The following is a 14,579-nucleotide window of genomic DNA, read 5'->3' on the forward strand; positions in this document are numbered from 1 at the left end:
ATACATATACAGTATGTGTGTGTGTGTGTGTGTGTGTGTGTGTGTGTAATCTATTGCATTTCAAAGGTTCCAAAATACAATTAGAATTAAAAAAATAAACATTACAAGAGATGCATTTTATTGCTGCGTTGCATGTAAATGATGTGGTGGTCTGACCTGTGAACTCCAGAGCACAAACCCCGCGCTGATGTTGACCCTTCAGCAGAGATAAACACTTGAGTGTCTGGATGTCCCACACATGGATGGCTGGATCTCGTCCCACCTGACACACACACACACACACACACACACACACACACACACATCAGTCCACGCCTCACAGAAAACACACACTCCATAAAATCATCACCAACCGATCTGAAATGAGTCTGTGCATACTGACAGCTCAAAGACATGTCTGATAGAAACTCAAATCTGATCCGATCTGGTTAGAAGTCTCTGACCTGTCCGGTGGCCACGTAATCTTTGAGCGGATGCACAGTGAGGCTCAGGATATCATCGTCGTGTCCGAGGTAGAAGCGCTGTGTGTGCTGCTGTCTGTTATACACCACCGCCACAGCGGCCACATGATACACCACCTCCCCGGCCTGAGTGTAGAACAGATTATTCCTGCAGTCACAGCCCCTGTACCTGAGACACACACACACACACACACACACACACACACGACTAAAGTCAGCAGAGAGAAGCATCGGATTCCAACAAAATGCTTCAGCTCTAACTCAACTTTCTCACATGCTTTGCATTTAGGTTATAAACAGTGTAACCTGTTACATATAAAAACGGTGTAAAAAATGTTACAAAATAAAAGTCTGAAGATGGATTTCGTCAGAATACACACAAAAAATAAAAATGATAGAGCTCTGAAATACATGAAGTTAATAGGTTTTAAATTCAAATTTAACATTCATTTTAACTTTATGTTTTTATAATTTTATATTATGTTTTAACTTTTGTTTTATTTAAATCATTATGTTTTTGAGCTGGTTTTCGAAGATGTGGTTTTAAATATACAGTACAGACCAAAGTTTGGAAACATTACTATTTTTAATGTTTTTGAAAGAAGTTTCTTCTGCTCATCAAGCCTGCATTTATTTGATCAGAAATACAGAAAAAACAGTAATATTGTGAAATATTATTACAATTTAAAATAACAGTTTTCTATTTGAATATATTTAAAAAAAATAATTTATTCCTGTGATGCGCAGCTGAATTTTCAGCATCATTCCTCCAGCCTTCAGTGTCACATGTAACATCAGTCGATCACATGATCATTTAGAAATTATTCTAATATTCTGATTTATTATGAGTGTTTTAAACAGTTCTGCTGTCTAATATATTTGATCAATAAAAGGTTAAAAAGAACTGCATTTATCTAAAATAAATAAAAAATTCCAATAATATATATTCTAATAATATATTTTCTTTACCAACACTTTTTATCAATTTAACACATCCTTGCTGAATAAAAGTATTGATTTTATTAAAAAAAAGAAAAAAAATTACTGACCAGTAGTGTATATTGTTATTACAAAATATTTATATTTTAAAAACATAGCTTCTTTTTTTTTTTTACTTTTTATTCATCAAAGTATCCTAAAAAAGTATTGAATCACCATATTAGAATGATTTCTAAAGGATCATGTGATAATGATCCTAAAAATTCAGCTTTGCATCACAAAAATAAATGATAATTTAAAGTATAATACATTTAAAAACAATTATTTTAAATTGTAATAATATATCACAGTATGACTGTTTTTTCTGTATTTTTGATCAAATAAAAGAAGAAACTTCTTTCAAAAACATTAAAAATAGTAATGTTTCCAAACTTTTGGTCTGTACTGTATTTAAATATATAATAAGCATTAGATGCATTAGACTACATTGCTGTGTTTATTTTACATTTTAAAACTTTTTCTTTACAATGAACATTTTTATCAGGCTCCTGTTTAGTTTCAATAATTTCCCTTTAAATGGCAAAAAAAAAAAAAATTCCAGTGATGTTTTTGTAGAAGCCTAATATGTCTTCATATATAATTACACATTATACTTGAAAAATGTGAACAAATATTCTAATGTATAAATCTAAATCTTATAACTGTATATATTTACCCGTGTACAAACTGCAGGCGCAAACCCTCGTCCGGAGCTTTCTGTCTCTTCAGAGATCCAGCCAGTTTCTTCTTGAGCTGAGGAAGATCTTCTTTATACACCTGAGGGGTGTTTGGGGAAGAGTTACAGGGACAAATCCACTCCAGACACATTCAGAGATTCAGAAAAAGCTAAAAGGGCAACAGCAGCCGGCCAATCAGCTGTGAAAATAATGAGAGGAGGAGGAAGAAAGCAGCCGAGCACGACTGTTACATAAAACACTCGACACATGACCCTCTCGGTTGGGGTTTGGTTGGGGTTTAAGTGTCTCTTGCCTGACGCTCGTAGTTGATCTGGGCTTCCTGTTCGATGTCTGAGTCCAGCTCGGGAACGTCGGAGAGGTCCGAGTCAGAATCACCGCTGTTAGAGTCGGCGTAGCTCTCTGTGAACCAGAAAACTCTCCAATTTATACATTTCAGTCCGAACGCAAAATAAAATGTACAATTAATAACACTACACCCATTTTTATTCAGCTGAATCCTTTAAACATTAAAAAATATATATTTACTTACACTAATTTTTTGACTTAATATTTCTAATAATTTTATGACACATTCACAAGTTCATGATTGGTTGATGTTGGTTTGTGGTCACATGACATGCAAGCAAACAGATAAAATATCTAATATTTTTAAACTTTAAGTTATTATACATAAGAATGCATGTATTGTTATGTATAGAGCTTTTATTATTATTATTATTATTATTTTAAATTAATTATACTCAGTATTTATTACATTATATTATTATATTAACTCAATTTAAATATATTATTATATTATGCATTATTTTGATATTAATTTTTATTATTATTAATTGTTTTAACAATCATAAAAATAACATTATAAACATTATTGTCGGAAATTATAATTATCCTGTAAAAGAAAAAAAATCTTAGTATATAATCATTTTATTTTAATCATTTTACTTTATTTTTTTAGTTCTTAATTTTCAAACGTCAAGATTTTTTTTTTACAAAAATAAAAATTGATAAAATATTTGCATTAATACTGAAATTTAAACCATAAAGCTCATCACACTTTACCATTTACTATAAATTAATTTCCAACACTTTTTTTTTGACAACGACACCTTTGAGAAGGTTTTTATAACTTTTCCAGGTCTGAAAATCACAGTTTTAAAAATTCTCTGACAATTCCATATGCATCATTATTTGTGAAAACCTTTTTTTTCCACTATAAAAAACAAACAAACAAAAAAAAACAAACATTAAAAACTATAACAATTTTTATTCAGGGGTTCACAAACGTTTTTCTCAGCTGAATCCTTTTGACGTAAAAAATATATTTTTTAAACTTAATATTTCAATAATTTTAATGCACATTCACAAGTTCATAATTGGTTGATGTTGGTTTGTGGTCACATGACATGCAAGTATTTCATTTAGATTTTTTTGTCTTACAATTATTATGCATAAGGCTGTATGTATCGGTATGTATAGTTTTAATTATTATTAATATTATTTTATATTATCTATACTCAGTATTTATAACATTATATTAATATATTAATTGAATTTAAATATATTATGTTATTTTATACATTAATTATAAATAATGCAGTAAATATTGGTGCATTTATGCAACAAAAATCCATAAAAATTATATGCATAAATACTGACTTTTTTTTTTGACAACGACACCTTTGAGAAGGTTTTTATAAAACTTTTCCAGGTCTGAAAATCACAATTAGAATATTCCCTAACAATTCCATATGCATCATTATGCAAAAACCTTTTTTTTTTTTTTTTTAATAATGCATGAATGCCAACTGTTTCCGAACAGGTTTTCATGTCCCATAATGAACTGAAATAACTTCTATTCACCTTGCAGCAGTGGCTCCAGAACTCCATTCATGACTCCCTCCGGCAGAAACCTCCACTGGAAGACGGAGTGATCGGCTCCACCTGTGCTCAGAACCCACTGCAGGTCATGTGACCAGCGCACATTGGTCACATGGGCAGAATGGCCGATGTATTTCTTGAATTTGGCAGCTGAAAGAATCCCATTTGTTAGCACACACTGGTTTATTCAGCACGGATCACACAGATATCTGGATAACCGAGCTGACCTTTTTTAAGACAAGGGAATCGTAGGAGTTTGACGAGGCCGAAGTCGTCCCCCGTCACCAGCACTGCACTGCTGTAGTTTGCATCCACAGAATTGATGTCGTTCATATTGGAATATTTAGGCCAGATTCCGTTGACCTCCGGTCCGAGAACACAGGTCCACGTCATCCAATGGATTCCTTTGGCTTCCTCCTTCGGCAGGAATTTACCGGCTATAGACACAGAACAACAGTTAGGACAATTATAAGCATGATAAATACTTTACAATGCAGTATGCAAATCATGACCTTGCAGGATTTTTGTCTGCTGCACAAAGACATATAGAATGTCTTTTTAATGTTCAAAATAATTCAAAAATGTTTTAAAACAGGAATTTGAACTGATGTCATATTGCTAATTTGCTTGAAGGACAAATTTCCTCTACAGAGAGATTTCACAATCTGAAATATTTAAAACTTTACAAATTTCAATGGACATTTCAAATTTAAATGAATCCTAGAGCGCTATTAATTTTCATGGTTTTGCATTAATTATTAACACATTTTTGAAACTTTTTTTTTTTTTTTTTTTTTTTTTACCAGTGACCACCTTTTAGAAGGTTTTTAATGACTTTGACATTTTTAAAATAGTTTTTATGATGGTGAAAACCAGCAACAACATTTAAGAAGTTTGGAAATCACAATTTTTTATTTTTTAACTGTGGAATCCAGAGCATGCACAAATATCTGCATAAATATTAAATGCATAAATATTTAAAACTTTAACAACACATATTTAATTAAAAATTTAAATAAAAAAATAAGTTTAATTCTCATGAAGTTTTTTTATGACTTTCATTAATTTTAGTAGAAGTTTTCATGACTTTTAAAAAATGATAATTATTTTTTTTTAATTCAGAATTTTAAAATTGTCTTTCATGACTGTGAATTTTTTTTATTAATTTGTAATTATTAAAAATAATTAATTCTGTCATTTAAAGAATTATACATTTTTGCATAAAAAACCCATTGTATACTGACTTTTGAAATTAAAGTTTTCATGACTTTCACATTAATTCTTAATTATTATATGAATTAATTTCATATAAATTAATTTATATGCAAATACCCTAGTAATTTATAAAAATTTATATTTGAATAAAGATTAAAAAATTTAATGTGTACTGACTTCCGAAATTGTAATGACTGATATTGACTGTTTCCAAACAGGTTTTCGTGTCACATAATTAACTGGAATTTAGTATTTTATCATGCATCTCCCCCCCCACCCCCCCCCCCCAAAAAAAGCATTATATTGGAAAGAAAATATATCTTTAGATGTATACATATCGTAAAGTGTCAATAATTTTTCCACATTAATTATAAATGAAAAACTATTCTCACTTGGCATCCTGTAGAAGAAGCGTTCTCCAGCTCCGTCGTTGGTCTGCAGGAAGCGGCTGTCCACGGACCAGTCCAGGTGTGTAATGAAGCAGGTGGACTTGTTGCACTCTCCCACTTTCTTATAGCGTTGGGCCACAGCGTAGATGTCCACAAACCCGTCGTTAGAGCCCACGGCCAAATAAGAGCCATCGGGTGAGAACTTGAGCTCGTGAATGACCTCCTTCCTGTCCTTGATGTGGACCACCTCCGTCATGTCCCTTCGAAAACCAGACAAGCTCTGAGTTTGTGAACAATGGAGCTGAAATGATGAAGTGAAGGGGATCTGAATTGAATTACCTGACACGCAGAACAGTGAAGGAGCCGTCCTTCATGCCGAGAGCCAGCTGGGATCCGTCGTTGTTGAAGGAAACGCTGCGTACGGCTTCTTCCATGTTACAGCGAGCGATCAGCGTGTGCTCGGACAAACTCCACAGTCTAAACATGCAGGAAAATTAAAATGCGTCTATGTTTATGTCTGTATTGTGTGTTTAATCTCTAAAAATATATTTTCCCCATATTATACGATATCGATATTTAACACAATATTAATTTACTCTGAATGGTAAGGGAAATTCAGTCCACATGTTTGTTAGACTTTGAGAATGAACTTTAATTAAGGCCCAATGCATCCATTTTATTTTTATGTATTTAATTTTTTCTGTATTTATAGATTATAATGTGTTCCTGTGGTTCAGTGGTGGAGTAATGCGTTAGCAGCGCAAAAGGTTGTGGGTTCGATTCCCAGGGAACACATGTTAGGTACAAAATGTTAGCCTGAATAAGTCGCTTTGGATGAAAGTTAAATGCATGTATTTTATTTTTTTTATTTAAAAATGTATCGCAAATGACGACGAATCGAGTCTAATAAAATGAATTAATAAAACTGATAAAAACAATCAAATTTGGATCAAAACTATTTTTTTTAGTGAAGTAAAATTCAAATATGGAGGAAATAAAATATTCCTAAAAAATATTATTTTTATTAATACTTTGGGAATACTTATTTGTTTGTTAGGTAAATAAGATGCTGAATGACAGAACTATTTAAACCAAAAAAAAGTATGAAAAATAGTGGTATGATATTCTTTAAAAATACAAATATTATGATTATTTAAGAATGGCATTTCAGTATAGAATGATACTGTATTTTGATAATGTTTAACCAGAATTAATTTCGACAGTTTGTTGTGATATAGATTTCAATTTCAGATTGAATTTGCTGGTATTTTTTCTCAGATTAAACCGTGTAAAGCTGCTTGTAGTGACTCATGAATTCATGTCTCATAAATTGAGATGCAGCCACTACGAGCATCATGTGTGTTAAAGAGCTTATCATTGTTATCGACACAGATTTTATTGCAAACTCAATACAGCAAAGTTTATTGCCTAGCAATTCTGGAAAACCTAACATCCTGTTTCCACACGTCTTGCTCCATTTCTAATGTCTACTGTGTGAACTGATGTCAGTAGCAGGAGAGGACTGACCGTACGGATCGATCGTCGCTTCCGGTGACGGCCAGCGGTTGTTTGGGATGCAGGGCGAGGGCCCAGAGCTCCCCCTCTGAGTGACCCTGCATGATCAGCAGCGGTTTATCTCGGTCTCTAACCATCACCTCGAAGATCTCGCTGTCCTGAGTCCCTGCCAGGATCCGGTCAGCCCTCCAACACACGCTGCGGATGGACAGACCTGGAGAGAAAGAGTCCTTCAGGGTCATCAAAGTAAAGATCCAAGCAGCTCTGGTTACCAGCAAATACTGGGAAATTTACAAAATTGTATGAGGTCTACACTTTAACGGGAAGATGTGCAGATATCTTGAACTAGTTTAAACATTTAATATTACCATAAACGTGTCACTCAATTTGTAAAAACAAGCAAAAGTTGATTGAAACATTGTTTCATCTGGATCTGCTGGGCTGCATTAAATAAATAAATAAATATAAAAATATATATCTAAAAAAATATATATATATATATATATATATATTTTTTTTTTTTTTTTTTTTTTTTTTTTTTTTTTTTTTTTGAAATTCTATATATAACTTTAAATTATCATTTGTTTTCAAATTTTTATGCATTTTAACTTATGCATTTTCTGCATCAAACTAATTATTACATAACAAAGCAATGCTGCTATCATTTTTTAAAACGAAAACCCCAGAAACTGAAATATAGAAAGAACTGAAGCTGGAAATAGATAAAAAAAAAAAATAATAATTATATATATACACAAACAAATAGATAAAGCCATGCCTATTAAAAGGTTCATTGAAATTAAGCTGAAAATAAATATTAAATATAAATATATACATATAAATATTAGATAAATATGACATTAAATATATAAATATAAATACTAGATGAAAAAATAAAACAACTAAATATAGAACTAAATACTTAAAGTAAACTTCTAAAACTGATTTGAAGATAAATATCAAAAATTATATTAATATGTATATATTATATACACGCATATTAAAAAGACAAAAGCACATAACAAACATGAGCTAAAGATTATTCAAAATTACTAATAAAACCAATAAAAGTATATGAATAATACTGTTACTTAGCAGAAAAAAAAGGGTAACAAGGGACATAAAAAATTAACCAGTAACTTAAAATTGTATGGAATAATAAGTATAAACACAAAAAATAGCTGTGTAAAATAGATAATGAAAAGCCTCAGACTCGTCAGCTGTCATAAGCTGCTGTTTTACGCAGGACAGAAGGTAACTGGCTCATTAACTGACTGTGTAGTCAGAAAAAGTCAAAAAAGTGTAATACGGGAGTCTCAATTGGACAGACCAGAAAAATATCAAACCAACAAACCCATTTGATGAACTCTGATCCAAATGAGTCAAACGTTTCATAAAGAGCTATAAGAGAGCAGCCGGGATCATCTGATGAGAAATGTTTGGGTTCATATTGAGATCTTTTGCAAATCTGACCAGTTCGTGACACTTCTGAGATCTCTTCTGAGTACTCGGGTTATTTTCTCACGAGAGATGTCTGAGAAGCAGGAGACTTCAGCAAGAAGACACTCTGCAAAAGCCACCGAGATGTTTTCTGTCTTTTCTTTCCAGCAGTTTGCTAAATCTGCTGAGATTTCGGTTTGAGACTGAGCAGATCTGATCTGATGTGTTCGTTTGTTACAGTCTTCTGCTGTGAAAGTGCTGACAGCTTCATTACTACAAGACTTACATCTGCTGAACACACTGTCTGTCCCTCGTGTGATAGAAGATGCTAACACAATCCCTTACATACTCCATAAGAAGTCAAACGACGGATGCAAAGCTATTTCCTTTTGAAAAATGGCCAATAATGGTGCAAGCTTTTGTGGTTCATTATTACACAGTATATGCACTATTATTATTATTTACACCAACTAAAACCCAGAATCCAGTCACAGAAATAGAATCTACTGTTAAACACGGAATGTCATGGAATTTGGTCAGTTTTAAATCATTAAGGTGAAATGTACACTTAATGTTCAGACAGAGGTCTTCACTAGCACACGCCAAAAGAAACATGTGGTTTAACATATAATTCAGTTTAATGAACAGCAATAATACGGTTTAACAACACCATTTTTAGTCCAGGTTTTAATTTAACTCATAATCCTCTGTAAGGGTTCAAAAACGTATCTGTTAGTTCACATTTCATTTGCTAAAATTTTAAAAGTTTTTATTATCAAAGTTTTATGATGCAAGTTTTTTTTTTTTATCATAGATTTGTATTCATTTGTGTTTATTGAGTCATAAAACACACAATCCAGAACACTCAAAACATCAAAAGAAGAATTTTAGGAAAAAATTAAACATTTCACAATTTAATGAATTACTCAATTGTTAAAGTTTTATTAATCCTTTTTGATTATTGAAATTGAACAAAACCATTAATAGGGGAATCCAAAAAAAAAAAAAAAAAAAAAAAATGAAATGTCATTGTTAAAAGATGAATTATTGAATTGTTAAAGCTTCATGAATTCGGTTGATTACACATAATTTTTGATTATTACAATTTAATTAAACTATAAAAAAACATGTTTTTCTTTTATAACAGTACTGCCTTAATGGTTTGAAAAAAAAAAAACAAAGTCCCACCAATTCATACTTGGTCAGATTAGGCCATGTGTTCATGATGAAAGATTGTGTTTAAACTAGTACACTAAACTATTTTCTAAAACATTTTGTTATCCCTTTAAAGCCGGCTGTAGTGTTTTACCTTTATAACCCTGTTCTGCCTCCCGGAGGTCAATCTTGGTGATGGGTTTGAAGTCCACGTCCCACAGCCTCACACATCCGTCCCGTCCACCGGTGGCGAAGCCTTCCTCACATGAATGCATGCTGAAGATCCCTGCCTGAGTTTACAAACGCATGCACAACAGTTCACACGTCAACACATGCTGTAGTCACAGATGCATGACACAGATGGACAATGCATTGAATATCTGATCATAAATGGCATGCATTGCATTGTAACTTCAGTGAAAGTCCTTTAACGGAGATGCTATAGCGCACAGCTGATGTGTATGTGGTGGGAGTGATGGTGTAGGAAGTGTGATGAGCTTCACTCACTCCATGCGCCGCCTGTATCGTCCTCGTCAGGTTGAGTCCCTTCCACACGTAAATGTCTCCATTAAGAGCTCCAGAATACGTCACTTCATCTTTTGCCGTCGCCAAGCAGAGGATGGTTTGCAGGTCCCCCGTCTTTCCGAAAATCCCTCGTTTTGGTGTCAATGCATTTCCACATAAAGTCCAAAACTATGACAAAAGAGAAAATCAACTCATATTTCAGTTGCTCATGCATTAAATCTTAAAATATTGTGCATGCATTGCTTTATTTTTAGAGCTTGGCATCGGTGCGTTCACTTTTAGTAAATGGAAAGACATACAGTTTTGACTAAATCAGACAGAATTCGATTTTGGGCTTTAAATGATATTCTTCTGTCTTTGTTCAGTATGTTAATGCATTTCTCAAGTCTGTCAAAAAGCATTGCATTTGCAGTAAAGATGAAAACAAGACAGGAAAGGAGGAATAAATTACGGCGTGTTATGCCTCATTTATTTGTTTCCGAGAGCGGGTTCGAGTGAACTTTGTCTCAGGGGTTCGACTCACTTTAATGTGCTTGACTCCGCAGCTCACCAGTCTGTGCGGCAGAAACGGGTCCCAGGAAATATCAAAGATCTGAAATAAACATGCCAACATCTTCCATCACGCCAAAACTGATTACACCGAATCAAGCAGAAGTCTCTAAAATTACACACAATGCAAACGATTTTAATGCAAATATCTGAATCATGTTTGCTGAATAAAATCCAATACTTGTTTCTTACTAATTTTGTGGTGCTGATTCCAAACGTAGTAGCTGTTTTGCTCAAACTAAAATATGATCCATTTCTGCAAGGTGAAGAATTCTCGTATTATCCCTTCATCAGCAGAAAAACACCACAAAGCTCTGATTCTTATCTTCTTATTAGCCACATCACAATGATTTGCTCAATTTTCACTGATTCTGAAGACATTATTGTCTTGAAGATATTATTGAATGATTCTGAAGATATTATTTTATGCATGATCCTGATTTTTGCAGATTGTTAGTTAAATGATTATAATTTTTTTGCTTTGGTTATTTTGATAAATGCATTAAAGCAGACACATATACTTTTTTAAAAAGCAGGAAAAACTGCATGCTGTAAAGTTTTCATTGGTATTTTTGAACTCAGCATCATCAAATTAGGCAACTCAGCTGTGTAATATATAGTATAATTGGGATACTAGTATTTTGTATTAATATTTTGAAAAAGAATAAGAATTTTTAATTACATTTTATTTTTATTTTTTCCACTTTCATTTGAATTTTGTAATGACTTTGTCTGCGTTTTGTTTTTATTGATTTAATTTAAGTTTTAGTTATATTATTACATCACTAGCTGAAATAAAATGAATTTTTCTTCTGCTATTTTTTGCAAATTATTATTATTATTATTTTTTCAAGATCCAGGGCTGTCTAATTATAATAATGCTTGCTAGTAAGCTAAAAATTCAGCAATTTATTAAAAAAAAGAACAATGCATTAAGCATCTTAATAAACATAATTTTTCTTCTTTGCTTAATTCTTAAATTTAAACTATCCATGTATCTTTCAAACAATGTGATTTCTTCATCATTCGCATTTCACACCACTTCATAAATCTTTCTTGTAGCTCAAACAGTAGATCATGCCGCTAGCAACCCGTTCGATTTCCAGAGAATGCATGAACTGATCAATCGTATACTTAAAATGCAATGTACATTGCTTCAAATAAAAGCTTCTGCCAAATGCATGCATATAAAATGCAAAAGATTTCAACTCTAAATTGCTTTATATTCCATCTGCAGTGAATCTGTTGAGCTGGAACAGCAGAGAGAAGACTGCAGGGTTTTAATGGCACCTCAGGGAATCTTCTGGTGTCTGTGGTCCTTCACTAAGCTCCTCTGTCATCTCTGCTGAGGCTTCAGACTCCCTTCACACTGAGTGTGTGTGTGTGTGTGAGTGTGTGTGTGTGTGTGTGCATGTGTGCAAAACGCTCTGTCAGTTCGTGTATTGAAATGCTCCTTTGTACTGTAGCACAACACAATAACTTATTCATAACGCTCTTAACGGTTATTCATTCACATCACTGAGGTGAGGCATCTGTTGCTATGGAAACAGTTCTACCATATATGGACTGGACAGATTCTTTCTGTGTTTTTTTCCCACTTCATGCACTGGAGTCACAATCTTTCTGGCCTTATAAATGAAACGCTGGACTGTGCGGGTTTGATGTAATTAACTGCCAGTAATGAGGAACAGGGAGTTCTGTTCTTACCCTATCAGAATGTCCCGTGGCTGTGGCTAAGACACGCCCCTTTTTCCAGTCCCACACGCAGACCGTGTTTTTGGCATCAAGTCCCACAGACGCTAAACGCTGAATGTTCAAAAACACAAGACAGGAGAAAATAAGATGTTCAATGAGAGCATTTGCAAACAGATAAGGGAGATCTAAGACAAACTAAAAATTTAAACAGTTAAAAAATTATTATTATTATTATTTATTTATTTTTTTACTTAAAATAAACATTAACAAAGTTAAAATAAAATACAAAATTGTTTTATTTTAGCTAGCTGACGAAGCTGAATTTCTTATTTTAAATAAGTTTAACCTGAGTTATTGAAATAAATCTAACTAAAACTATTATTAATAACTAATCAAATTTATAGAAACAAGAAAATTGCTGTAATTAAAATAAAAATAAAAAACTGATTTAACATATGAATACAAAAAACATAATACTGTATCTCAATGACACAAAATAACTACTTACTAAATATTAGTGGTGTAACAATATATTGTGTAAAAATATTATCGCAAAACATAAATGCAACAATCTGTACATTTATTCTGTTAGCAGATGCTTTTATCCAAAGTGATTATCTATTGTGGATAGATCACCCAAAATTGAAAGTTTTAACAGATTTTGTTTAGGTGTCTGTTCAGATAAAAACAATGTTTAATGCATATAAAGAGGGCATCAAACATGGTAAAAAAAAAAAAAATCATTATATATTATATGATGACAATATTTTTTTCTAAATGTATGAAGTCAAGGACAGAAAGCGAGCATGTTTCTAACATAATATTTTTAACCGCTTATGACTTAAACGTAATAATAATAATAATAATTTTTTTTGTATAGTAAGAGTATCATATCATGAGATCAGTATTGTGCGTCAAGCCATGTATTGTTACACCAGAAATATAAAAAATATGGTAATATTAATATGTTTATTGCCATGTATTTGAGAATGCAGCCAATCACAATGAAGCATTTCAGTCATGTGACTCACCTGGCCGTCGGCGTCAAAGGCCAGACAGGCCACACCATGAGTGTGAATGTCTCGGAGGATGGACACGGTGGTCAGCGCATACGAGTCCCACACGCAGATATACGGATCCTTCCCAACCTGACCTGTGGCCACCTGGATCTTATCCGGATGCAGCGCTAGACTGAGAACAGAAGAGACACGCGCTTTGAGTCACACTGACGGACAAACAGACAGAAAAGAATAGCAAAGCAAAGAAAATAAAAGAGTAGAAAAAGATTAAAGAGCTTCATTTGTTACTTGTTAACAAACTAAATCATCTTATTTAAAAAAACATTCTATGTTACTATATCAAACATAAATAAAAAACATTTCAGTCTGGCCTCTGTCCACTACATAGAACTGAACCTGCCCTTGTAAAGGCAGTGAATTATTTATTGTTTTCTTGCGACACTGGCTCAATACAATCTCTCATGATTTGCTTATTTCTTGCCTCTTGGATGTGGGTATATCTGGTACTAATCTTTACTGGATCTCTTTATACCTCCTTGATAGACAGTTCTACATCTCTGTTCAGGAATTCAGATCACCTACTGCCCCTCTGAAACAAGGCGTCCCCCAGGGTTCTGTACTTGGGCCTTTGCTGTTTATCAATTATATTTTACCATTGGGTCAGATTCTACAGCATCACGGCTTTAGCTATAATTTTTATGCTGATGGCATTCAAATTTCCACATCTTGCAGGACTTTCCTATCCACCCAAATTGACCAAATTTATGTTTGCATGCAGAAAATAAAAGAATGGCTCAACTCTTTTTTTCATAATATGGATAAAACTGAGATCATCATTTTTGGAACCCCGTCACTCAAAGTTCCTGCTGACTTTACCTGCGATATTCTCAATGAACGCACCATTTAGTATCGTCAAAAATCTTGATGTTATATTTGACTCATCTCTTTCTTTTCAGTCTTATATTAACTACCTCGCTAAATCAGTATTCTTTAATTTCATTTCTTTCATCACAACGGATCGTCCGGATCAGTCCCTTCAGTAGTGTCAAGGATGCAAAA

At 33.0% G+C, this 14,579-nt stretch overlaps 1 protein-coding gene across 4 annotated transcripts in view; it reads right to left on the reverse strand.

The window, feature by feature from the left end:
• The window catches only part of LOC113087627 (echinoderm microtubule-associated protein-like 6), a 49,336-nt gene that overhangs the window by 22,246 nt on the left and 12,511 nt on the right, over nucleotides 1–14,579 (reverse strand). For all 4 annotated transcript variants that reach the window (XM_026255600.1, XM_026255599.1, XM_026255598.1 and 1 more), the window contains 14 exons: nucleotides 13,533–13,692; nucleotides 12,514–12,612; nucleotides 10,781–10,849; nucleotides 10,240–10,425; nucleotides 9,887–10,022; nucleotides 7,150–7,351; nucleotides 5,962–6,099; nucleotides 5,626–5,882; nucleotides 4,246–4,455; nucleotides 4,001–4,168; nucleotides 2,430–2,536; nucleotides 2,116–2,216; nucleotides 444–630; nucleotides 157–262 (listed from right to left, as the gene is read on the reverse strand). In XM_026255600.1, coding sequence (XP_026111385.1) covers nucleotides 157–262; nucleotides 444–630; nucleotides 2,116–2,216; nucleotides 2,430–2,536; nucleotides 4,001–4,168; nucleotides 4,246–4,455; nucleotides 5,626–5,882; nucleotides 5,962–6,099; nucleotides 7,150–7,351; nucleotides 9,887–10,022; nucleotides 10,240–10,425; nucleotides 10,781–10,849; nucleotides 12,514–12,612; nucleotides 13,533–13,692 — 2,126 coding nt within the window. The remainder of the gene's footprint in view (nucleotides 1–156; nucleotides 263–443; nucleotides 631–2,115; nucleotides 2,217–2,429; nucleotides 2,537–4,000; nucleotides 4,169–4,245; nucleotides 4,456–5,625; nucleotides 5,883–5,961; nucleotides 6,100–7,149; nucleotides 7,352–9,886; nucleotides 10,023–10,239; nucleotides 10,426–10,780; nucleotides 10,850–12,513; nucleotides 12,613–13,532; nucleotides 13,693–14,579) is intronic.

This window comes from Carassius auratus, unplaced genomic scaffold, assembly GCF_003368295.1.
Source record: "Carassius auratus strain Wakin unplaced genomic scaffold, ASM336829v1 scaf_tig00044937, whole genome shotgun sequence".
Classification (NCBI taxonomy): Eukaryota; Metazoa; Chordata; class Actinopteri; order Cypriniformes; family Cyprinidae; genus Carassius; species Carassius auratus.